General features: G+C 42.2%; 1 protein-coding gene across 4 annotated transcripts; it reads right to left on the bottom strand.

Annotated features, from left to right (window-relative positions):
- LOC111980677 (platelet-activating factor acetylhydrolase IB subunit alpha2) lies at window positions 1-27,633 on the bottom strand. Of its 4 annotated transcripts, none has more exons than XM_024011539.2 (6): window positions 27,433-27,633; window positions 26,678-26,759; window positions 15,083-15,172; window positions 13,377-13,493; window positions 13,111-13,233; window positions 1-2,624 (listed from the first exon to the last, which is right to left on the bottom strand). In XM_024011539.2, exons 2-6 carry the CDS (start codon window positions 26,756-26,758, stop codon window positions 2,346-2,348), a joined length of 690 nt encoding a protein of 229 aa, XP_023867307.1. In that variant the 5' UTR covers window position 26,759; window positions 27,433-27,633; the 3' UTR covers window positions 1-2,345. The 4 variants fall into 4 exon arrangements, with proteins under 4 accessions (XP_023867307.1, XP_023867308.1, XP_023867309.1 ...); XM_024011540.2 differs by lacking the exon at window positions 27,433-27,633 and adding an exon at window positions 27,261-27,426; XM_024011541.2 differs by lacking the exon at window positions 27,433-27,633 and adding an exon at window positions 26,858-27,231.

Here is a 27,633-nt window from a genome sequence, read left to right as displayed (position 1 = left end):
TACATTCATGGTCCTTTATTGGAACACTTAAGCATGTGAGAATAAGCCAAATATAGCGCAGTTTGCACCAAATACAGATACTCGCTAACGTTAATTATCTTACAAACACTACCACATCCGCAATACAAGGTCATCTATCCAAGCTTCACATATATGTATTATATACAAATGGGTCACTTCTAAACAGTCATACAACCAACCATAAGTGACACATACTGTACACACTTCTCACCCAAGCCAGTGTTGAAGGTTCTCACACACACACACACACACACACACACACACAGAGCACAAGAAGAATACGTGTAGAGCTTAAAGGACAATTTAGCTTTTTACAACCAAATCATTAAAAAAAAAAAATGCATATGGCATGTCCAGACAATTGGTGATTTCACTTGTTTTTGAGAAACTTACCCCAACCAACGATTCACTTCCTTATCCTCGATGTGCAGTACGGGGGCTCCAAAAAAATCAAAATACATCCTTTTAGAAACAGAAAAGCTCTCAGTATAGTGATGCAGGTCTTTAGATGTTGTACACATGAAACAGACAACTCGAGTGATATCTCTCCGCCCATTCTAGCAGCAGGCTACATGGGAAATGAAACAGCTGGATAGGGGCTTGACGGCTTGAGTAGCACAAAATGAAATATAAAGTTGCGCATAAAGTTCAAAAGACCTGCATCACTATACTGAGAGCGTTTCCATTTATAAAAGGACGTATTTGGGTGTTTTTGGAGCATTTGTTCAGAGCCCCAGTACTGCAGGACGAGGAAATTATGGCTGGGGTAAGTTTCCCAAAAACAAGTGAAATCGCAAAAGAAAAAAAAGTGTTTGAACCTTTCTATAAATTTGCCATCTACATCAAAACAGAGATTTGGTTGTAAAAAAAAAAGAGCTACATTTCCTTAAAGACAGTAGCTAGTAACATGAGAGCAAGAGGACCTCAGAAACCACTTCAGTTCAACTGCACCAGGAAGAGACAAAACAGGGTTGTGACCTGTGGTTGGGTTTTACTGTAGTAGTAGACTATAAAATCTATGTAATTCTATGTCAGTAGCTTTATCATGATGCTACTGTTTAAGACGTCCTGCGACAATGTCATATGTTAGGAGGCAGGTGGTAGTGTGGACAGGGATGGGTCGGAGTTCTGTATGCTACACACAACGAGACAAAATAGGGACAGAAATGAAGAGTAGGCGAGAGACAGAGTAAGCAGGTATTGGAGTCTGTAGGAGAGTGTAGTTTCCTATGTGTAAGAAAGGGAGAGAAAGCCGATGTGTGTGTGTGTGTGTGTGTGTGGCAGGTATGGGAGGATAGCTGGACTTCACTGTTCACTGTTTCAAGGCACAGAGTGAGGGAGGGAGGAGAGAAGATTACACTTGGTACTCGGATGGCGGTTTAAAGCTTTTAAAGGGCTGTTGGTTTAGACTGTGGCATATGGAGCCAACTCTAACAGATTTCTGAGAGGGAATATATAGGAGTGTTTATTACTGTGCTGTTAAGCTGTGCCCAAGTAGGAAGCTAATTTACATTTCAATTGGCAAAGCTGACATTTTAGAGTCTACTACAGTGTCTGTGTCTCTCTTCTCTCAGAGTCTATGCATGTTTGCCATTAGCCTCTTTATACAGCTTGTGCAGGTGTCCGATCTCTCTCTATCCTCTGTTGCTGCTATAGCGTGTACGATGTCTCTGGAAGTATTGTTGTCTCGCTCTCTTTCACTTCTCCACACCGTCAACTCTGTCTCCCTGCACACATGCACATGAACCCATGCACTCCCCCTCCTCTCCTGCACTTCCAGTTCCACTCATATGTGTGCCCATTCTCTCTGCTTGGCCCAGCAAGTGACATCTTGATCTGACCCCATCTCAATAGACAGGAGCATGCCTCACCCCTGACTACTACCKCCCCCCCCCCCCCCCATAGAGGTAGAAGTTGCCAGAGATCTTGCACCTAACAACAGACCTAAGACCAAATCAGATCTAGGATATATCTAGCAACAGATCAGATCTAGGACAGATCTAGCAACAGATCAGATCTAGGACAGATCTAGGACCAGATCCTGGATTAGTGGTTTTAGGCAAATTCCAGCTACTCCCCAGCAGAGTGAATGAGTGAGGCATGCCCCTGGCTGTGTGGGTTTGTGGCCCCTGGGCCGTGGCCCTCAGAGCAGCGAGGCCCTCAGAGCAGCGAGGCCCTCAGAGCAGCGAGGCCCTCAGAGCAGCGAGGCCCTCAGAGCAGCGAGGCCCTCAGANGGCCCTCAGAGCAGCGAGGCCCTCAGAGCAGCGAGGCCCTCAGAGCAGCGAGGCCCTCAGAGCAGCGAGGCCCTCAGAGCAGCGAGGCCCTCAGAGCAGCGAGGCCTTCTTCTCCTCAGGCGTCTCCTCCAGTATCTGCCGCAGCAGGTCAATGAGGGGCTTGGCGATGGCCCGGTAGCCCGCCGCTGTCAGGTGCAGGAAGTCAAACATGTCCCTGGTGGAGATGGTCCCGTCAGAGTGCACGAAGCCCGCCCCCACATCCAGGAACTGGGTCTGGCCCAGCCGTGGCAGCCAGGAACGCAGGAAGCTGTTCACCGCCACGTTCTTCTCCCGCAGCGGGTTGGGCCACTCGCCCCGTGCCAACAGACCCTGAAACGGACAGACAGGAGAGGTTAGTTATTACTGGGAGCTAAGGACACATCTGTAAATGCATGCATCCTCATATACATGATCATATCAGACCTGGGTTCAAATACATATGTATTTGAGTAACTGGMWTTTTTTTTTTAACAAAAAAATAATTCTCTGTTTATGAGTATTTTTAATTATACAGCCCCAAAAAAATACTTTTACTTGAGAAATTGTATTTGAATTCCATCATTCTGAAGTTATATTAGGATATTGCATTTTTATTTAATATTTTTGAATTTGTAATGCACAAATTGAATCATTGAATTAATAAATTGAACTTTTTCATTATTTGAAACTGAATTGAATGAATATTGCTCCCAATCGTTGCTGGATCGAATCCCCGAGCTGACAAGGTAAAAATCTGTCGTGCTGCCCCTGAACAAGGCAGTGTTCAGGGGCACTGTTCCCCGTTAGGCCGTCATTGTAAATAAGAATTTGTTCTTAACTGACTTGCCTAGTTAAATAAAGGTTCAATAAAAATGTTATTGTCGATGAGCATATTCCCTTAAACACTGGAGCTAGACAAAGTTATACATTCATAATAGAGATGCTGTCTGGGCCAAAACTAGCTTTACAGACTCAAGKCCAGATTGGCAATCATTTAGGAGATTGAGAAATCTGTGTAAAACTAGTTAGAAAAGCAAAATCTGATTATTTTGTTAGCGCACTGATTGTGCAGGGAATCTGGCCAAGAACTGGAAAAGCATTCATCTCTGTAGCTCTTCTTCTCTTCCCCATAAAATTCATCTCTCAAATCAAATCAAATTTTATGTCACATGCGCCAAATACAACAGGTAGACCTTACATGTTAAATGCTTACTAACAAACCCTTAACCAACAATGCAGTTAAGAAAAATAAGAGTTAAGAAAATATTTACTAAATAAACTAAAAGTTTTTAAAAAGTTGCACAATAAAATAACAATAACGAGGCTATATATACAGGTAGTACTGGTACCGAGTCAATGTGCAGGGGTACAGGTTAGTCGAGGTAATTGAGGTAATATGTACAGTACCAGTCAAAAGTTTGGACACCTACTCATTCAAGGGTTTTTCTTTATTTTGACTGTTTTCTACATTGTAGAATAATAGTGAAGACATCAAAACTATGAAATAACACATAGGGAATCATGTAGTAACCAAACAATTGTTAAATCAAAATGCATTTTATATTCTTGATGACAGCTTTGCACACTCTTGGCATTCTCTCAACCAACTTCACCTGGAATACTTTTCCAACAGTCTTGAAGGAGTTCCCACATATGCTGACCACTTGTTGGCTGCTTTTCCTTCACTCTGCGGTCCAACTTATCCCAAAGCATCTCAATTGGGTTGAGGTCGGGTGACTGTGGAGGCCAGGTCATCTGACCCAGAACTCCATAATTTCCTTCTTGGTCAAATATCCCTTACACAGCCTGGAGGTGTGTTAAAAAACAAATGATAGTGGGACTAAGCGCAAACCAGATGCTTATTGCTGCAGAATGCTGTGGTAGCCATGCTGGTTAAGTGTGCCTTGAATACTAAATAAATCACTGACAGTGTCATCAGCAAAGCACCCCCACACCATCACTCCTCCTCCTCCATGCTTCATGGTGGGAACCACAGATGCAGAGATCATCCGTTCACCTACACAAAGACACGGTTGGAACCAAAAATCTCAAATTTGGACTCTGTCCTTTAGTAGTGGTTTCTTTGCAGCAATTTGACCGTGAAGGCCTGATTCACACAGTCTCCTCTGAACATTTGACGTTGAGATGTGTCTGTTACTTGAACTATSTGAAGCATTTATTTGGGCTTCAATTTCTGAGGCTGGTAAATCTAATGAACTTATCCTCTGCAGCAGAGGCAACTCTGGGTCTTCCTTTCCTGTGGCGGTCCTCATGAGAGCCAGTTTCATCATAGCGCTTGATGGTTTCTGCACTTGAAGAAACGTTCAAAGTTCTTGACATTTTCCGGATTGACTGACCTTCATTTCTTAAAAAGTAATGATGGACTGTCATTTCTCTTTGCTTAGTTGAGCTGTTCTTGCCATTATATGGACATGGTCTTTTACCCAACAGGGCTATCATTTGTATACCACAGCTACCTTGTCACAACACAACTGATTGGCTCAAACGCATTAAGAAGGAAAGAAATTCCACAAATGAACTTTTAACAAGGCACACCTGTTAATTGAAATGCATTCCAGGTGACTACCTCATGAAGCTTGTTGAGAGAATGCCATGAGTGTGCAAAGCTGTCATCAAAGCATATGGTGGCTACTTGAAGAATCCCAAATATAAAATATATTTTAAATTGTTTAACACTGTTGTCATTACTACATGATTCCATGTGTTCCATTTTTTAGTTTTGATGTCTTCACTTATTCTACAATGTACAAAAGAGTAAAACTAATAAAAACCCTGGAATGAGTTGGTGTGTTGAAACTTTTCATTGATACTGAAGGTTGGGGTAAAGTGACTATGCATAGATAATAAACAGCGAGTAGCAGCAGCATAAAAAAAAAGTGAGCAGGGGCAYGTCAATGCAAGTAGTCCAGGTAGTCATTTGATTAGCTGTTCAGCAGTCTTATGGCTTGGGGGTAGAAGCTGTTAAGGAGCCTTTTGGACCTAGACTTGGCGCTCCGGTACTGCTTGCCGTGCGGTAGCAGAGAGAACAGTCTATAATTAGGATGGCCTTCCTCTGACACCACCTGGTATTGAGGTCCTGGATGGCAGGAAGCTTGGCCCCAGTGATGTACAGGGCCATACGCACTACCCTCTGTAACGACTTGCGGTCAAATGCCGAGCAGTTGCCATACCAGGCGGTGATGCAACTAGTCGGGAAAGGAAAAGGGGGATACCTAGTCAGTTGTACAACTGAATTCAATCAACTGAAATGTGTCTTCCTCATTTATCCCAACCCCTCTGAATCAGTTGCTCTCGATGGTGCAGCTGTATAACTTTTGGAGGATCTAAAGACCCATGCCAAATCTTTTCAGTCTCCTGAGGGGGAATAGGCGTTGTCGTGCCCTCTTCACAACTGTCTTGGTGTGTTTGAAACATGATCGTTTGTTGGTGATGTGGACACCAAGGAACTTGAAGTTCTCAACCTGCTCCACTACACCCCCGTCGAGGAGAATATGGGCGTGCTCAGCCCTCCTTTTCCTGTAGTCCACGATCATCTCCTTTGTCTTGATGAGGGAGAGGTTGTTGTCCTGGCACCACACCGCTAGGTCTCTGACCTCCTTCCTATAGGCGGTCTCATCGTTGTCGGTGATCAGGCCTACCARCGTTGCAAACTTAATGATGGTGTTGGAGTCGTGCCTGGCCACACAGGCGTGGGTGAACAGGGAGTACAGGAGGGGACTAAGCACGCACCCCTGAGGGCCCTTGTGTTGAGGATCAGTGTGGCAGATGTGTTGTTGCCTACCATTACCACCTGGGGGCAGCTCATAAGGAAGTCCAGGATCCAGTTGCAGAGGGAGGTGTTTAGTCCCAGGGACCTTAGCTTAGTGATGAGCTTTGAGGACACTATGGTGTTGAACGCTGAGCTCTAGTCAATGAACATCATTCTCACATAGGTGTTCCTTTTATCCAGGTGGGAAAGGGCAGTGTGGAGTGCAATAGAGATTGCGTCATCTGTGGATCTGTTGGGGCGGTATGCAAATTGGAGTGGAGCTAGCACCATTACTGATAAAATTGATGTAATTAATGCATTTAATCACCATTTTATTTCTGTGGGCTATATTTTTGACTCAGTTTCTAAGCCAACTCACATTAAGTGTAGTCTGCATATTAATGGAGATAATTTGTTGATTGATACTGTAAATGTTGATCTGGGGTTTTCTTTCAGACAATTCTCTTTTAAGGAAGTCCTTGATGCCTTGCTAGTATGAGACATTAATACATCTAAAGGGGCAGATAATTTGGAACCTGGTCTGCTAAAATGTGCAGCGACCCTCATTGCTGCCTCAGTCTTCAGGAATTATTTCTAAAGTATGGTAATCTGCGTATGTGTTGCCACTCCATAAGGGTGGTGATAGTAGTCATCTTGACAATTACCGAACAATTTCTAGGCTTCCTTGTCTAGCGAAGATTCTTGAGTCGTTGATAAATGTGCAGTCTTTTGACTGAGAAATGTATTTTAAATGTAAATCAATCAGGGTTTAGACCATGGCATAGCACTATTACAGCCACCACATTAGTTGTGAATGACCTTGTCAATGCATTGAATGCTAAAATGAGTTGTGCTGCTTTGTTTATAGATCTGTCTAAGGCCTATCACACATATTGATCATGGTATTGTGTTGACGAAACTGTCAAAGTCTCATAAAAGTATCTCAGTTGGGTTACATCTTCACTCCTTGAATGGTTCTGTAATAGAACATGTCCCTGTATACAAATACCTTGGTATTTGGATGGACAATGATCTATAATTTAAGAAGCATACAAATGAGCTTGTTATGAAGTGCAACTGACTACTCTAAAATCCCTTGATTCTGTTAATCATAGCACACTTCGTTTTATTACATCTGACAGTTTTAATACTCATCACTGCATCCTTTAACAAAAATGTGTCTGGACCTCTTTAAAGACACTTCATTACTCTCTTTTTGTTTATAAAGCCCTACTCCACAAGCTTCCAATATACTTAACATCTTGGTTGAAATTTAGAGTTTCAGGTTATAATACAAGGTCAGAATCATAAAACACGGGACGAGATGTTAAAACTGTCCATTGTGCCAATAGATGGTATGCACTCACATGAGATTTGCCGTGATGTTGACAGAGTGGCATGGGAGGTTTATTTCTTAGACTGGGTTAAGATGTCAATTTTGGGACACATCCTCAGTAGTGTGCCTTCGAATCAGTGGGTGTTTCGGCCTTTGATCACTAAACACCCTCAAAGGTGGCCAGCTAAAGGGTGATCAAGCCTTAGCTTGTGTCCCATGCCCAATTAAGATTTCCCACGGGACTATGCAAGGCAGGGGCGTCCTCTTCCCTGAGCCAGCCCTACAGCTGACCGCATACCTCATATGTCCTCCTCAAGTTGGAGGGATCTGAATTGGGTTCTCAGGTGGGGGTGGGGGGTCATGAAGTTATAGCACAGCAAGGGTCCTTCCGTTTGATCCAGAACCACTGGCTGCCTCTTTCAGCTGCTTGAGAAACTGCTCTGACAGTCTGCCGCAGAGCCTGTCCATGGATTCCAAGTTCTTTCAGCAACCTGATGGTGGAAGAAGCCACGAATCCTCTGCATCCCACTTCAACTGGCCAGACTTTTGCATTCCAGCCACGCTGAGTTGCGTCTGCTGCCAACTCTGTGTAACGCAGTTTCTTACGCTCGTAGGCCTCTTCAACAGAGTTTTCCCACGGGACTTTGAGCTCTATGATGTACACAGCCTTTCGTGAAGGGGACCAGAGTACCATGTCTGGCCTAAGGTTGGTAGAAGCAATCTCAGGTGGAAAAATGAGTTGCTGGCCAATATCGACAAGCATCTTCCAGTCCCGGGCCGTGGCTAGGTGTCCAGTTTCTGGCTTCGTAGGAGGATGCTTGGGCCTTTTCTGTCCCTCCCGGATGAATGTTGTTGTTTTGACTGGATTGCTTGTTTTTGGAGGTAATGAATTGGTTTGCACTCTCTTGGTCTCAAGTGCTGCAGCCAGGCTTTTGAGGACCTGATTGTGCCTCCAGGTGTAGCGGCCTTGTGAGAGGCTGGTCTTGCAACCTGTCATTATATGCCTGAGAGTCGCTGGAGCTGGGCAGAGGGGGCAGGTCGGGTCCTCGCCAATCCATTGATGTAGGTTTTTTGGTTATGGAAGCATATCAGAAACAGCTCTTATGATGAAGCTGATGTTGCTTGCCTCCATTTGCCAAAGCTCACTCCAGTTGATCTTTCTCCTCTCCAGGCCTTCCCACCGTGTCCATTGCCTCTTGTTTAGCAAGAGAGACAGCCTTTGCACTTCTTGCAGTCTCCTCCTGTCTGCGCACCTCCTCGACCACCAGCTTCCTGCGTTCAGATGTTGTTGCCTTATGGAACGTTGGTTTGCTTGCTGCCAGGCCAAAGCCTCCTCTTCAATGCTGGATATTCCCCACAATGTCTTGGTGTCTCAGGGCTGATGTTGCTTGCTGCACAGCCTTGGATGATGTCCATTTCCGTCCAGTTTGTGGTCTGGCTAATGGTCTGGTCTTTGGAGTCCTTCAATGTCATCTGAAGTCTTACTTTTAGAGCACTTGTACTCCTCTGTTAGACTTGTAAGAGGTAGTTCAAGGACCCTTTACCATAGAGGCCGATGTTACTCAGGCATTGTGGGACACCAGGCCATTTTTTCACGTATGAGGTAAAGGTTCGCTCCATCTTCTCCACTGTTGTTATTGTGACCTCATAGACGGTGAGTGGCCACATTACCCGGGGGAGAAGTCCAAACTGTAGGCACCAAAGCTTGAGCTTCCCAGGCAGTAGGGTCTTGTTGATGTTCTCAAGACCGTCGGCGATGTCCTGCCTTACTTGCTGCACTTGATCTTTATCCCGGAGGCTTTCGTTGTACCATCTACCCAGGCTCTTGACGGGTTGCTCAGACACCGTTGGTATCGGGTCATCTTCAATGCAGAACCTCACATCTTTAAGCTGTCCCTTGACTATGGAAATGCTTCGAGATTTGCTTGGCTTAATTTTCATCCGGCCCACTTGATGTTATCCTGCAGTTTTGCAAGTAGCCGCCTGGTGCATGCTGCAGTGGTGGTTCAGTAGTAGTCCATGTCATCCATGTATGCTCAGATAGGTGGGAGACGGAGCCCTTCCTTAGTTCTCTCACCGCCGACCACCCATCTCGATGCCTTGATGATGACTTCCATGGCCATAGTGAAGGCCAGAGTTGAAATTGTACAGCCTGCCATTATGCCTACTTCCAAGCGCTGCCATGTTGTTGTGAAGTCAGGTGTTGTGAAACATAATTGCAGGTCTTGGAAATAGGCCTTTACCAGTGTAGTGATGGGTTCTGGTACGTGGAAAATAGGGTTGGTTAATGGTCACAGGGTTGGTTAACGATGATGACTCCCTTGGTAACCACAGAGTTCGGAAGATCTACTTTTTCATATCAGGCACCTCGTGTGGAATAGTCACTTCCTTTGAATGATTTGGTGTCCCTGGATAAATTTAGGAAACTGGTTAAGGATAAAAAATAAAAATAAATGTATTTGATTATAATGGCTAATGTGTATATTGTATGTATATAATTGTTTGTGTGCTGATGTGATGACTCTTGTTCCCAGGGCACATTTGTGAATGAGACCTAAGTCTCAATGTGTCTCCCTGGTTAAATGAATACAGGGGTCAAAATCAAATAGCTAAATGATCCTTGGTATGACCATCTTAAAAGAACTCCATATCTTAGCTTAGTAGAAACCCAGCCCTGGGCCCTTAGACTCTAGCGCAGGGATGGGCAACTGGCAGCCCACACCCCTTTGAAGGGACACGGATCAATTCCCCTCCATTTTTAGATTGCTAAATTAGTTTAGTTGCCAAATATCTAAACTTGTTATCATGGTCAAATTACCAGCAGTGGGACCCCCATTGATTTTGGTTGTTAGTCTCAGTCATATATCATATTAAAAACTGCAAATATCTCTCCACCCTATGGCAAAATGTGTAGAATTGAAAGAAAATAACTGTAAAACATCTAATTTTCCCTTCCGCAACATAGCAAAATAAGTAAAATGGCATTACATTAGTTATACAATTGCTAAATCTTCTCTGCCCCATGGCAAAATGTATAGAATTGCAGCAAACTTGCTTCGAAACGGCAACATTTTCTCTACACCCCATGGCAAAATGTGTACAAATGCACAAAATGTACTCTAAAACGTAAAAATGTTCTCTTCCCTGTCAAGACTGTGTGGGGTATGGATGTGGGTAAGCAGACCAGCGAGCAACTGCGGACCCTCTTTGAGTTCGGAATTTTTGGTGGCCCCCATCCCCATCAAACTTGCCCATCCCTGCTCTAGGAGGTTAACATGTGAACATCTGTTCTGTTTAGAGATCCATTTCATAATATGAAAGTGTCCATCACACAACTAGTTTGATTTAAAAAGGTATCTTTAATTTATATATCAAGATCATTTGGGCTATTTACTTCATTTTTCTTTTTTAATAAAATATATCATTTAAAAAACAAATATAATGGTGCCAATTCATATCTTGCAGGAAAATACTTTAATCTCAAGAGAAGACAGCTTAAATGTTAAAAAAGGTTMAATGTTCTCATGATCATATAGGTCTTTGCCTAGACAATATCCAAAACTACTAACACACTGAATTCATACATTTTCAGTAACTGTAAACAAAATAATAATTATGCTGTTTTTCGAACYGAATCAAGGCCACCAGAGCCCACCAAAACACAGCTTGTTTGGCAAAAATGTCTTAACCCACTCTTTTTTCTACGGTGCATCCGGAAAGTATTCAGACCCCTTGACTTTTCCCACATTTTGTTACGTTACAGTCTTATTCTAAAATGGATTAAATAAATGTTTTTCCTCATCAATCTACACACAATACCAAATAATGACAAAGTGAAAACAGGGTTGTAGAAAACTTTTGAAAATGTATACAAAATTAAAAACAGAAATACCTTATTTACATAAGTATTCAGACCCTTTGCTATGAGACTCGAAATTGAGCTCAGGTGCATCCAGTTTCCATTGATCATCATTGAGATGTTGCTACAACTTGATTGGAGTCCGCCTGTGGTAAATTCAATTGATTGGACATGATTTGCAAAGGCACATACCTGTCTATATAAGGACCCACAGTTGACAATGCATGTCAGAGCAAAAGCCAAGCCATGTCGTTGAAGGAAGTGTCCGTAGAGCTCAGAGACAGGATTGCGTTGAGGCACATATCTGGGGAAGGGTACCAATTTCTGCTGCATTGAAGGTCCCCCGGAACACAGTAGCCTTCGTCATTTTTAAATGGAAGAAGTTTGGAACCACCAAGACTCTTCCTAGAGCTGGTCGCCCGGCCAAACTGAACAATCAGGGAAGAAGGACATTGGTCAGGGAGGTGTCCAAAACCTGATGGTCACTGACAGAGCTCCTGAGTTCCTCGGTGGAGATGAGAGAACCTTCCAGAAAGACAACCATCTCTGCAGCACTCCACCAATCAGGCTTCTATGGTAGAGTGGCCAGACAGAAGCCTCTCCTCAGTAAAAGGCATATGACAGCCTGCTTGGAGTTTGCCAAACGGAACCTAAAGGACTGTCAGACAATAAGAAACAAGATTACCTGGTCTGATGAAATCAAGATTGAACTCTTTGGCCTGAATGCCAAGCATCATGTATGGAGGAAACCTGGCACCATCCCTAAGGTGAAGCATGGTGGTGGCAGCAACATGCTGTGGGGAAGTTTTTCAGTGGCAGGGACTGGGAGACTAGTCAGGATCGAGGGAAAGATGAATGGAGCAAAGTACAGAGAGATCCTTGATGAAGTCCTGAGCGCTCAGGAGCAGGTTCTCAGACTGAGGCGAAGGYTCACCTTCCAACAGGACAACGACCCTAAGCACACAGCCAAGACAACGCAGGASTGGCTTCGAGACAAGTCTCTGAATGTTCTAGAGTGGCCCAGCCACTTGAACCCGATTGAACATCTCTGGAGAGACCTGAAAATAGCTGTGCAGCGATGCTCCCCAACCAACCTGCCCGAGCTTGAAAGGATCTGCAGAGAATGGGAGAAACTCACCAAAAACAGGTGTGCCAAGCTTGTAGTGTCATACTCACGGCTGTAAACGCTGACAAAGGTACTTCAACAAAGTACTGAGTTAAAGGGTCTGAATACTTATATAAATGTACTATTTCAGTTTTTTATGTATTTATACATTTGTATTGGGTATTGTGTGTAGATTGATGAGGGAAAAAATACATTAATACATTTTAGAATAAGGCTGTAACGTAACAAAATATGGAAAAAGCCACGGGGTCTGAATACTTTCCGAATGCACTGTATTTGGCTGGCTACTCCATGTGCATGTGTAAAACACTGTGTTCACTCAATTCAGTTTCAAATCATGAAATCAACGATTCAATTAAAAAATATTACATCCCAATTCAATATCCTAACACAAATTCAAAATTATGGAATTCAAATACAATCTCTGTTGGCAATGAGATCACTCCATATTTTAAAATACTTTCAAAGTGTATTTCCAAATACATTAAAATATTCAACTACTTGTCTTTTAAATAAAATATATCTCAATACTTACTTTGTATGTACAGTATGTGAAAGTAATTGAGATATTTGAAATAGTATCGGAACCCAGGTCTGGCTCATATAGTACAGTATTGACACTGAGGTGATAAAGCAAACCAAATTACCAAAGGGACAATTACACTTTCTGAATCTGAATGCAAACCCTGCARGAGATTGCATAATGGTACACTCCACTGTACAAAAATAACAAAAACTTTCACTTACCAGAACAACAACCTTAGTCTTAGGAAGACGGGAGGTGAGCAGTTGTGCAATGGCAAGGATTCCCCCTGCAACTTGCTCTGCCGAATGCTCATGATTGTTGGTTCCTACCCACACCACCGTCACCTGAAGGGGACCAACGAGGTATTGATTAGTTTAATCAGATGTTATAGTTCTGATCTGGATGAAAAGCACTCCAGGACCACAACTGTCCACCTGTGCTGTGCCCTTTCCTCTCTCAGAGCCTGTGCTGGCCCATTGAGTCTCACCTTAGGCCCAATGTTGTCCAGTTCTCCATTCTGCAGCCTCCACAGCACATTACAGGTGGTGTCTCCCCCGATGCCAAAGTTGAGCGAGTGCAGAGGAGAGAAGAGCTCCCGCCAGATCTGTGGAGTGAGTGATGTAGCAGGTTGAGATCCAGGACAAGGATTAGTGTAAAATACCAGTGTCATAGCAACAGGTAAACAACTAACACATGCACAGAGGTCCACACATACACAGTATTATAACTGATATAATGCACAGCAACATGTATTACACACACACACACACACACACACACCAGGGTTTCCGTTGTGGTGCTGGACAGTTGACCTGCAGCATTCTAATTTAACAGACATTTAAGAGATTTACCGGACCCATATGCATTGGGTGCATAACCGGATTAGGGCATCCACCTACAGTGCTCAGAATGACAGCAATCACATTTAGTTCATGGTAATTAATCTTAACAGAACATAAAACTCAAGGATGCAATGGCGTCCGTCCTTACCGAATGCACAATTTGAAGATGTCCATATTTACTTTTCCGAACAGCAAAATCACTAGCCTATGCCAATCTACTATGCCCCAAAGTAGAAAAGTTAACCTATTCTATTGGTCAGCTTGTCGTTCTGTGCAAGAAAGAAATAGCCCATTCCAAACACACACTGGGAAAGTTGTGGGACGGTAGATCCCAAATTCATACAACCTGTAGGCCTAGGCAACAGTCAAAATAATGTAAACGCAATGAGGCTCATGCAACAGATCAGAATGTTTAGCTTAAATGTTGGTAAACTATTATTTTTTCACATTATGAGCGCAGAAATGCGCACATGGCAGTAGGCTACATGCGACTGTTCTTTACCTAATGCAATTAGCGGGAAAACATTGTCAAAAGCGCGCCGCACATTTGAGTGGTTTCATGAGACAAATTAAAATATCCATTACAAATTTTGAAAGAGGGGAGATCTAAAGATGCAAGAACTAGCATGAGTTGCTAATATGACTAGGATTGTGCATTTGGCTACTGGACAATGAAAGAAAGTTGATTTGAAAACCAATAGAACATGAGCGAAATAGGCTACTGTTTTCAATGGTATATGGAAGTCTATAAAATAACTGCCTGCACGTTTGGTTGGATTTTGGCTAAGCTACTTTGAAGCAAGGTAAGACATGCCTCATTATATGCAGTAAAACATTCAGGTTTCAAACAAATATGTATACATTTTCAAAATGGATAAGCCTACTGACTCCAGCTCATTGCAAAGTGGTGTGTGACCTGCTGAGGCTTGCCTAGTTGCCTATGTACTTGAATGGCAAATGGGAAACTCGCTTTAATTACCAGTTGAGAAATAAAAATAGTAGCTCTTTTTAATCTTGGCCATCGTTTTTAACATGCGATTGCATTAAGAATTGTAGTGCAATGATTGGGTAGGTTTCACTCCAGTAGCAACCAACAGCTAGCTGTTTGATGAGCTGTAGCAGCAGCGCTCACGCAACATTGACTGGGAACAATCAATAAATAGGCTAATGTGTTATTTTGCAATGGAATTTTTTTATTCTCCCGGACAATTGGCCGGCGCCAAATTGTATTTATCGCCTTTTCATTTATATTTTTGGGGGGCCAAAAGCCAGCTGTTACCAGCTAACGGAAACCCTGACACACACACACACACAAAGTATGTTGTCTACACAGGCATCTGTCCTCTCTCACCTCGTACTGCTGCATTAGCTGCACCATGGAGTCTCCAATAAACAGCACCTCTGGTTCTGCATCTTTACACTCCTGAACAAACCGCGTGTGCTGCAGAAACACAACACGTCATCCCCAGGCAGACACTTTACAGCCAAAAAGTTCTACAGCTGCCCCATCGAGAGCATCTTGACTGGCTGCATCACCGCTTGGTAAACTCCAGCCACCAAAGACATAAGATTGTTCACTCTGCTACCGTCTGGCAAGTGGTACCGGAGCATCGGCTCCCGGACCTACAGGCTCAGAGACAGCTTCTACCCCCAAGTCATAAGACTGGGCGGTATACCTTATATACTGTATACAGGGGTATTTGGAAAAAGCCACGGGATGGTTTTTCAATACCATTGAAACTATTTATTTTAAAACATTTGAATATTTGTACCTAAGTAAATCCCTGCAGTCAACTTGTGCAATTCGTTTGGAGATAAAGAAGACTGCATTCTTAATTTCATATCATTTTCATTATGAAGCTTACTGGTATTTATTATTACTTATTATGGATCCCCATTAGCTGACTCTTCCTGGGGTCCAGCAAAATTACAGCAGTTAATACAATTTTATAAACATTACAATACATTCACAGATTTCACAACACACTGTGTGCCCTCAGGCCCATACTCTCCCCCTCCCACATATCTACAGTAGTAAATTAATGTGTATGTATAGTGCGTATGTTATCGTGTGTGTGTGGGTGTGTATGCATGTGTCTGTGCCAATGTTTGTGTTGCTTCACAGTCCCCGCTGTTCCATAAGGTGTTTATCTGTTTTTTAAATCAAATTTTACTGCTGGCATGAGTTACTTGATCTGGAATAGAGTTCCATGTAGTCATGGCTCTATGTAGTACTGTGTMCRMSKCWMMSMGWRRMMGACTTGGGGACTGTGAAGAGACCTCTTGTGGCATGACTTGTGGGGTATGCATGTGTGTCCGAGCTGTGTGCCAGTAGTTTAGACAGACAGCTCGGTGCATTCAACATGTCAATACCTCTGGTAGTCCCCAGTCACGTCACCTGGTGCTTGTTTACAAGCACACAACGACGAGAGACCAACTGTTGTGCAGCATGCTCCATGTAATGTTAATCAGCTAGATATCTTATAACTATTATATTAACTGTCTAAAATGTGATAAATGCTCTGCAGTTTAGATTTAGTTTGCTAATTTACTGGTTAGCGTCTTCCGAAACCAAGCGTTCCCTTGGTAACAGCAGAGAATCTCCTCCTGGATCAAGAGCCTTGCTGCCTAATATTTGTTTTGTGCGTGCAACAAACTGTGAGAAGCACTTGAGTTACTTGTATAGTTTAGGTCAGACACTGTATGAAATGTTTGCAATGCGCTCGTTTGCATTTAGTGAGCATTCTCTACGGGATTTGACATGTACTTGTTAGCATTGCTAACATTAGGATTACAAAGTATGAGTGGGCTTTGAAAACAGCAGCCCTTGTGTTCAGTGCCAGTATTACCAAATATTCCGGTATGGCACAAGGTCGGTATGACATTCTGGATATCTCCCAAGCCTAAAAGGCGCTGCATGTGATACGGCCTCAGCAGAAGTCAGGGCATTCATACTTCTTGCGCTTTGTTGAGCAGCGCAGAGCTGTTGAGCAGAGCTGTTGAGCAGAGCTGTTGTCAAGGAAGTGAGTGTGTTTATTTATACAGGACCTCCCGCCCCCACCTACCATCAAACAATCATGTCAATGTGGAGCCCTCCACATTGTTACAGAATTTGGGAGGCGCACGGCGATGCGTTACGGAGCTCAATTTGGCCTCTGCATGCCTCTGGAGGCTCCACAATTGCATCATAGCCTCAATGTGGAGTCTCCGACCACATTTTGGATTAAGCATGAATTGGCTTTTACACACAAACAACTAGAGGTCTTCACGGGTTCAAAAAGTTTTACCCCTTCTGAAATGGACCTGGGGTTGCCCCACCCAGACCCAATATGCACAAATAATTGTTTTATATATAGAGACCCGCTCCGAACGGACCAGAGAAAAGCTAGACCCATTTCGTATAGACCTGGTCGGATCCAGATCCGGTCTGAGTGAGGGAAGCTGCAGAAAAGTCATTTTTTAAGCTACTTTATTAACCGGAGCTGATAAAGCGCAAGGAGGAGAGAGGTGCCACTCTAGCAGGCGGGGGAGGGGCCGTACTGTGAATGAGTGACAGGAAGCAGGGAGGGAGAGACAGGAACCGACCAAGTAGACTCGTGCTTTAGTAGACTAATAGCTGCCATAGCTAAGTAATTTATCATCAAATATGTTAACGTAGTACCCGTCTTGACTGAGTCAAACCGGGAGAAGCTAGTTACGCTAGCTAATGTTAGCTAGCTAGGCTAATTGAGGCTGCAGTGCATGAGCTTTCCCATCCTACAGTTACAAATAACTCCATTCAGYATATTAAGTAGCAGCCTGCCAGTTGGCTCTTGGTCGTTGTACCCGATCCTTCTCCTTTAACTTTTAATTCCATCTTCCATTGTTTAGATATCTCCTAACTTTTGCCAAACAGAGGCTCTATGACTGTAACCTATTGCCGCTTTGATGACTTATGATTGGCCGCCCAACAAGAACAATTTACACACGCCACCCTCCACTATCGTGAAAAGCAAGAGCAGCAACATAACGTCTCTCGCTCTCAAAATTACACATATCCGAGACCCATGACAATCATATCAGAACCGACCGAGACCCGCAACATTATTTAGAATTCGGGTACAGGATCGGGTATTCGCGTACAGGTGGATTCGTGAAGATCTCTACCGACAACTCAAACACACGTGGGTGATTCTCACGAACTTGGTACATTTTGAAAATTCATAGGCAAAACACTTTTTATTTTGTAATGCCTAATTGCCTAAGATAAAAAAAAGGTCATTTTGATTTAAGTATATTTTCATTTTAATCAGTTGTCATTACCGTAACATGTGACATGTTCATAACCTGGATTTTTATAAATTATTTCTGTTTTAACTTCTTTGGGACTGGGGGGGCAGTATTGAGTAGCTTGGATGAATAAGGTGCCCAGAGTAAACTGCCTGCTACTCAGGCCCAAAGGCTAGAATAGGCATATAATTAGTAGATTTGGATAGAAAACACTCTGAAGTTTCTAAAACTGTTTGAATGATGTCTGTGAGTATAACAGAACTCATATGGCAGGCAAAAACCAGAGAAAAAAATCCAACCAGGAGGTGGGAAATCTGAGGTTTGTAGATTTTCAAGTCTTTGCCTATCCAATATACAGTGTCTATGTGGTCATATTGCACATCCTAAGGCTTCCACTAGATGTCAACAGTCTTTAGAACCTGGTTTCAGGCTTCTACTATGAAGGGGGAGCCAATAAGAGCTGTTTGACTAAGAGGTCTAGGCAGAATGCCATGAGCTAAGTCAGGCGCGCGGCCGTGAGAGCGAGCTGCGTTCCTTTTCATTTCTAAAGACAAAGGAATTGTCCGATTGAAACATTATTGAAGATTTATGATAAAACATCCTAAAGATTGATTCTATACATCGTTTGACATGTTTCTACGAACTGTAATATAACTATAAGAAACGTCCCCTGAAAAGGGGACGTTTCTTTTTTTGCTGAGTTTAGTTAAATGCCATTTAGCTAAATGCACCAGCTAGGGCAAAGCAAACATTAGCTCTAATACAGGTTGCTACCAGTGGTGGTGTAGATCAGCATGTTGTTTGTGCAACGCACCAGGCACAGCCAGAAGTGGACTGGCCACCCCTCAGAGCCTGGTTCCTCTCTAGGGTTCTGGTATTTCTGAGTTTTTCCTAGCCACCATGCTTCTACATCTGCATTGCTTGCTGTTTGGGGTTTTAGGCTCGGTTTCTGTACAGCACTTTGTGACATCGGCTGATGAAAACTGTAAGCAGTTGATGAACAAGGTAAGATAGCAAACCATGCTTTGGTTTTGTTTAGCATTTATAGCYCAAAACCATTGCAAGTGGATATCCCCGACATAAGCATTTTCACGCTCCATATCCAAATCATCCCAAAGTGTAAAAAAAAAGCATTGCATAGCTCAATAAAGTTAATTTAAGATATGGAAATGAAATGCGAAAAATTCTAATATCATGGATAATAACTTACATTGGTTTTGTGCTATAAATGCTACAAAGTTGGAGACAGTGACCAGGTAAACAAAATACAAGCATAGATAGTCTTATCTCGTTCATAGACCACTTACAGAGTAAGGAAACCAATATGCCATTTTGTAATGTGTGTGAACTATCCCTTTAAGTTCACATCCCAGGCCATTCACTGTGTAAATACACCCATTATGCAAAAAAAATATTAAATAAATTAATGAAAAAGACAGGCACCAAATAAGATCTGGAAATGATGGTGTTGAGGCATACAACTGGCTCTACACAATCAATGGCATGGGATGTGTATTTATCTTGTGAAAAGCATGAGCTGGCACACACCCCAAAAAAGTTAGTAGAGGTGCTGACTAACAGTGAGTAAAACTGTAGGCTATAAAAATAGAGTCGCACACTCTCTATATACAGTATATTTGGAAAGTATTCAGACCCCGTGATTTTTCCCCATATTGTTACATTACAGCCTTATTCTAAAATGTATTAAATATTTTTACACCCCCTCAATCTACACACAATACCCCATAATGAGCAAATACAGGTTTAGACATTTTTGCAAGTTTATTACAAATTTWAAAAAGAAATGTCACATTTACATGCGTATTCAGACCCTTTACTCASTACTTTGTTTAAGCACCTTTGGCAGTGATTAAGCCTCGAGTCTTCTTGGGTATGACACTACAAGCTTGGCACACCTGTATTTGGTGAGTTCTCCCAGTCTTCTCTGCAGATCCTCTCAAGCTTTGTCAGGTTGGATGGAGAGTGTTGCTGCACAGCTATTTTCAGGTCTCTCCAGAGATGTTCGATCGAGTTCAAGTCCGGTCTCTGGCTGGGTCACTCAAGGACATTGAGACTTGTTTCGAAGCCACTCCTGCATTGTCTTGGCTGTGTGCTTAGGGTCGTTGTCCAGTTGGAAGGTGAACCTTCGCCCCAGTCTGAGGTCCTGAGCACTCTGGAGCAGGTTTTCGTCAAGGATCTTTCTGTACTTTGCTCCGGTCATCTTTCCCTCGATCCTGACTAGTCTCCCAGTCCCTGCCGCTGAAAAACATCCACACATTATGATGCTGCCACTAAGCTTCATCATAGGGATGGTGCCAGGTTTCCTCCAGACGTAACGCTTGGCATTCAGGCCAAAGAGTTCAATTTTGGTTTCATCAGATCAGAGAATCTAGTTTCTCATGGTCTAAGAGTCCAGCTCTAGGAAGAGTCTTGGTTGTTTCAAACTTCCATTTAAGAATGATGGAGGCCACTGTGTTCTTGGGGACCTTCAATGCAGCAGAAATTTGATGGTACCCTTCCCCAGATCTATGCCTCGACACAATCCTGTCTCTGAGCTCTACAGACAATTCCTTCGACCACATACCCAAGAAGACTCAAGGCGTTTTGCTCTGACAGGTGCATTTCCAAATCATGTCCAATTAATTGAATTTACCACAGGTGGGCTTCAATCAAGTTGTAGAAACATCTCATGGATTATCAATGGAAATAGGACGCACCTGAGCTCAATTTTGAGTCTCATAGCAAAGGGTTTGAATACTTACGCAAATAAGGTATTTCTGTTTATTATTTTTAAGACAATTGCAAACATTTCTAAAAACCTGTTTTTGCTTTGTCATTATGGGGCTTTGTGTGTAGATGGATGGAAAAAACAATATTCCATCCATTTTAGAATAAGGCTGTAACATAACAAAATGTGGAAAAAGGGAAGGGTCTGAACTTTCCGAATGCACTGTAAGCTCCCAGTAATGTAATGTATTGGGTAAACCACCAGTTTTGGCATCATCTTCTATTCATAATGAGAATTAATGTTGGAATTTGAGTGTAATGTCCCCTTAACACAATTTATATCAAAGTTTGTCAGTTGCTTTCAGACCTCAAAAGTAGTGTAATCTCAAGAAGAGTCTAAATCGCATGCCAACAATTAGAACATCATACTATATGTCTCCACCCAAATGGTTTGTATTGCTTTTATTCGGAACCCCATTAGCTGTTGAAGAAGCAGCAGCTATTCTTCCTGGGGTCCACACAAAACATGACAAATACAGAACACTAATTGACAGGAACACAAATTTTAACTAACACTAGGACTAAAGAACAATATGACTATTTTAAAAAGTAATAAGAACTAGAAAATAAAGAAAAATWAATTAATAATACTACAAGTAATGTGTGGGTGTCTCCTCATTGTTCCTTGAGGTGTTTTCTTTTTTTCTTCTCTTTTTTTTAAGAGATTGTATTGCTTGCCTGAGTTGGAAGAGAAGTCCATGTAGTCATTGCTCTATACAGCACTGTGCGTCTCCCAGCCTCTGTTCCGGACTGAGAAGAGACCCCGATTGCGTGTCATGTGGGATATGTATAGGTTTTGAGCTGTCTGTTAACTGGCTGAAGAGACAATTCTGTACTTTCAGCATGTCAATACTTCTTACAAAGACCAGCAGTGACGCAGTCAATCTCTCATCCACTCTGAACCAGGAGAGTCTGACCTGCATGTTATTGACATTGGCCCGCCGTGTACATTTGAGGGCCAGACGTGCTGCTCTGTTCTGGGCCAGCTGRAGCATTCTCTGTCTTTTTTTGCCACACATGACCATACAACTGGGCAATAGTCAAGATGCAACAAAACCAGAGCTTGCAGGACTTTTTGGTAGCATGTGAGGTTAAAAAAGAAGATCATCTCTTTATCACAGACAAACCTCTCCACATCTTTACAACAATATAATCAATATGCTTTGACCATGAAAGTMTACAATCTAATATAACACCAAGAAGTTTAGTCTTCAGTGGAAAAGATACCCACCACAAATCAGGGAAGATTTTTTGGTGCTCAACTTTTTCATTCATTTTGGARTGTTTGCATACAGCTGAGCTGAATCTACAAAACAGATGGTCTAGGATGGGGACATTTGTTGACCAAAGACCACTTTTGAGTTCTGAAAACATCAGACAAAATGTAGATTTTTAAGTGTAATGTGCCTTTAAAAAACAAAGTGCTTCCCCTATATTTTATTTTTGCAGTGGTGGGACACGAAATGGTCATGGAAGGGGCAGGGGTGGTGGTTGGTCAGATTTTTTTCCTCCAGGTTTCCCCTCTTAAAAATCACTTTTCTAAAAGAAAAACAACAAAATTTWATGTGCTAACAATGCTTAAACCACACCAGGAGACCATTTTTTCGGTCTGGGAAAAATCTGCACCCCKAAAAAATCTATTCATGCACTTTCTAATCTATTATACTGTAAATAGTTGAATCAATAATATTGCTCAAAGTATTACACAGTTATGGTGATGGTCATCTAAAATGGCTAAATGGGGTGTAAGAGGACAATTATCAATTTAAACATAATAAAAGAGACCAGCTTACCTTGTAGCCATCTTTGATCTTCTCTTCTTAGTAATGCATTATGGGTCAAAATAAATAAACAAAAACACTGTACTTTGTACAGGAACATTAAGAAATACTACGGTAATGTGAAACACGTGCTCAGACATGTTTTGTCTAAAATATGACTAGTTTGTAACGGGAATACCTAGAAATGATAACTGTCTTTGAATACGTAGCACTTTAAACAATATTTCATAGGTTTTAATTAAATATGTTAGTTATTTTGGTAACACTTTACTTGACACCCAGCGTAAAAACACATTATGACACGGACATAATCATGTCATAATAGCTGACATAGGTTATAATCTGTCATAGTATGGTCATAACACTGTCATGACCCATATATATACAGCTGTTGTGACATATATAGCGTTATTTTATGGCTGGTTATGTCAAAACCCACGTTTATTAAAATGTATTTGTGTTTATTCAAAAGTCCTTTGTTGTTGTAATGAATTCCTTACATTTTTTTTCATCATATTTTAAATAACTTGTAGAAAATACACTTTATGACGAAAATCATAAGGCATTATGACCATCCTGTGTCACTTACGACTAAGAAAATACACTCTATGACACGTCAAGAAGAATTACGACCATCATAATCGTATAAACTAGATAGGCCTATCAGGTACATGCCCTTGTCAGTCATCAGTCCTGCCGCTGAAATCTGTTCCTACATTCATCCCAGTCTTCAGAAACAGAGCATTGGGGTAGGTGCGTGTCTGACATCAATGTGTGCACAATTACCATGATCATTTAATATGGTCAATTTCTGAAAATGTAATATAACATAGCCTACTTGTCAACAGTATGTTTATGGTGTAATGCAATGTTTTGCCTTGTGTAGGTTTTGACATTTATGTAGGTGTCATAGTCAGCCACAAAATAACGCAACATATATCACAACTGGTCTAAATATATGTGTAATGAAAGTGTTATGTCAGCTGTTATGACATATGACATGGTTATGACCGTGTCATAACGTGTTGTGACGCTGTGTGTCAAGTAAAGCGTTACCGTTATTTTTTAGCAATTAAATGCATGTAAAGTCCTTGGACCCGAACGTATTACGTTAATGAGATTATTATTTACATTTTTTACACTTAAGATTTAAGCCCAAAACAGATTAAAGAGCCAGAAACCAAGCATAGTGAGCCTTAATATGAAAGTAAATAATTTACGAGTCCCTTTAGAAAGTATTCACACCCCCAGCCTGAATTGAAAATGTATTACATTTAGATTTGTCGTCACTGGCCTACACACAATACCCCATAATGTCAAAGTTGAATTATGTTTTTTGTTGTTGTTTTTTTACAAATTAAAACAATTTGAAAAGCTTAAATGTCTTGAGTCAATAATTATTCAACCCCTTTGTAATAGCAAGCCTAKATAATAAGAGTACAAATGTGCTTAACAAGTCACATAATAAATTGCATGGACTGTTGAACATGATTTTTGAAGGACTGGCTCATCTCTGTACCCCACACATGCAATTATCTGTAAGGCCCCTCAGTCGAGCAGTGAATWTCATACACAGATCGAACCACAAAGACCAGGAAGGTTTTCCAATGCCTCGCAAAGAAGGTAACCTATTGGTAGATGGGTAAAAAATAAAACAAGGCACTAAAGTAAACCTGCAAAAAATGTGGTAAAGCAAGTCACTTTTTGTCCCGAATACAAAGTGTTATGTTTGGGGAAAATCCAATACAACACACTACTGATTACCACTCTACAAATGTTCAAGCAGAGTAGTGGCTGCATGATGTTATGGGTATGCTTGTAATCTTTAAGGACTGGGTAGTTTTTCAGGATAAAAATAAATGGAATGGAGTTAAGCACAGGCAAACTCCTAGAGGAAAACCTGGTTCAGTCTGCTTTCCACTAGACACTGGGAGATGAATTCACCTTTCAGGAGGACAATAACCTAAAACACAAGGCCAAATTTACACTGGAGCTGCTTACCAAGAAGACAGTGAATGTTCCTGAGTGGCCGAGTTAGTTTTGACTTAAAGCAATGATCAACAACCAATTTGACAGAGCATGTAACATTTTGAAAAGAATAAATGGGCAAATGTTTTACAATCCAGGTTTGCAAAGCTCTTAGAGAGTGCAAAGCTCTTAGCTCTTATATCGACTCAGGTGAATAATTATGTAAATGAGATACTGTTTTTCTGCATTTAATTTTCAATAAATTTGCTAGCATTTCTAAAAACTGGTTTTCACTTCGTCATTATGGGGAATTGTGTGTAGATGGATGAGAAAAAAATGTATTTAATAAAATGTTGAATTTAAGCCTTTCTGAAGGCACTGTATCTGAATTCATCACAGACATGGTTTAATGAGAATCACCCACACACACTTTTACACTCATCATATGCTGCTGCTACTCAGTTCTTTATTTTAATCGTATTATTATCTATCCAGATGCCTAGTCACTTTACCCTGCCTTCATGTACATACTGTATCTAGCTCAAATACATCATACACCTGCACATTGATCTGGTACTGGTACTCCCTGTATATAGCTCCATTCTTGTGCATTTTATTCCTAGTGTTACTAGTACTCCCTGTATATACACAATACATGGCCAAAAGTATATGGATACCTGCTCGTCCAACATCTCATTCCAAAATCATGGGCATTAATGGAGTTGGTCCACTCTTCTAGGAAGGCTTTCCACTAGATGTTGGAACATTGCTGCGGGGACTTGCTTCCATTCAGCCACAAGAGCATTAGTGAGGTCAGGCACTGATGTTGTGCAATTAGGCCTAGCTCGCAGTCTGCCTTCCAATTCATCCCAAAGGTGTTTGATGGGGTTGAGGTCAGGGCTCTGTGCAGGCCAGTCAAGTTCTTCCACACCAATTTCGACAAACCATTTCTGTATAGACCTTGCTTTGTAAGCACAGAAACATCTAGAATGTCATTGTATGCTTTAGCGGTAAGATTTCCCTTCACTGGAACTAAGGGGCCTAGCCCGAACCATGAAGAAACAGCCCAAAACCATTATTCCTCTTCCACTAAACTTTACAGTTGGCACTATGCATTGGGGCAGGTAGCATTCTCCTGGCATCCGCCAAACCCAGATCCGTCCGTCGGACGGCCAGATGGTGAAGCGTGGTTCATCAGTCCAGAGAACACGTTTCCACTGCTCCAGAGTCCAATGGCGGCGAGATTTACATCACTCCAGCCGGAGCTTGTCATTGCGCATGGTGATCTTAGGCTTGTATGCGGCTGCTCGGCCATGGAAACCCCTTTCATGAAGCTCCAGACGAACAGTTCTTGTGCTGACGTTGCTTCCAGAGGAAGTTGGGATCTCGGTACTGAGTGTGGCAACCGAGGACAGGCGATTTTTACGCACTACGCACTTCAGCACTCGGCAGTCCCGTTCTGTGAGCTTGTGTGGCCTACCACTTCACGGCTGAGCCATTGTTGCTCCTATACATTTTCACTTCACAATAACAGCACATACAGTTGACTGGGGCAGCTCTAGTTGAGCAGAAATTTGACAACTGACTTGTTGGAAAGGTGGCATCCTATGACGGTGCCACGTTCAGTCACTGAGCTCTTCAGTAAGGACATTCTACTGCCAATGTCTGTCTATAGAGATCTATGCAGATTGCATGGTTGTGTGCTTGATTTTATACACCTGTCTGCAACGGGTGTGGCTAAAATAGCCAAATCCACATACACTATATATACAAAAGTATCTCCATTCTTGTGTATTTTATTCCTTGTGTTACTATTTCTCTTTTCATTATTATTTTTAAACTCTGCATCGTTGGGAAGGGCTAGTAAGCAAGCATTTCACCGTTAAGTCTACACCCATTGTATTTGGCGCATGTAACAACTACAATTTGATTTGTTACATACTGGTGGAGATGGAGATTGAATTTAAGATGGACATGATTCTCTGTTCCATCCATGTTAGGTTCTCTCTATGTTTTCTACACACACACACATGTATTACCATGAATCAGTGACCTTAGGTTTTGTAGAGGCTGAGTACTTCGGGTAAGTTACTGACAGGACAGTATGGTGCAGTTAGACAGAGGCAGTAGGGTCGACTAACCTGGGCCATCCAGCGGTCGTCTCCCTGTATATCCTCCACTGCCTGGGCCACTGCTGCTGGGTTCATCTCATCGCCACTCATCCTATCAGACACACATCACAGAGGAATTAACGTTACAACACACACACACACACACAATAAAACATAATATGTCCATTAATATGCTCTGGAGAATAACACCTGGTAGGTTTCTATTGACAGAAAGTGGTTGAGGCTAGCTTCTAGCTTTCGGTTTGTGCACAGAGTGGGTGGTGAGAGACAACATTGCCTGCTGGGAGGCCTCACAGACAGCCAGGGGTGGGATGGTCGGGAGAATCTAATGACAACACCGAGGCGAGGGCAATGAAGCCAAAGGGCTGGAATTTCGCACACATCGTATCTACTGATAACAACAACGCACTGTCCTTAGCGCTAGCAGTTCTGCGAGCTTAATTTGAGTTTGAATTATGAAAGGGCCATGCTAGACGACCCAAGAAACTGCGTTAATAACTGCGGACTGTCGCTGTTGTCTCTCTCGACCAACACACAACGCAAGCCCGCGAGTCAGTCAGCCCGTGAAACCGCCGTACCCTACCCCTTGTACCTGGAAGCTTCTGATGATGGCTAGTTCTTGTCAATATAACATGAATATTTCCTTGCGCACGGAGGCTGCACGGCTCCGATTTTTTTGCATCCAATGATGATAGTGCTTCGGTGCAGATTCTGCTCTCGCACTTGGATGCTAACAAGCTAACGTTAGCTGGCTAACAACTCACCCTGATAAATTAGCTCCTCGTTTCCTGTCAATAAAGAACTACGATATAGCTTCTCTATTACTCTAACAATCAACTATCTGCAAAATAAATGTCTCAGAGATTGTTCTAAATGTGAAACTTATCGGTCGAGTCGACCCAACCTCCCGCTCTTCAGCATCCGACGTTTCCGTTTTGTTCCCTCCCTTCTCTCTCCAGCAGGGT

Source organism: Salvelinus sp. IW2-2015, linkage group LG20 (genome assembly GCF_002910315.2).
Source record: "Salvelinus sp. IW2-2015 linkage group LG20, ASM291031v2, whole genome shotgun sequence".
NCBI classification, from domain to species: domain Eukaryota; kingdom Metazoa; phylum Chordata; class Actinopteri; order Salmoniformes; family Salmonidae; genus Salvelinus; species Salvelinus sp. IW2-2015.
This window is presented reverse-complemented; position numbering and strand designations above follow the sequence as displayed.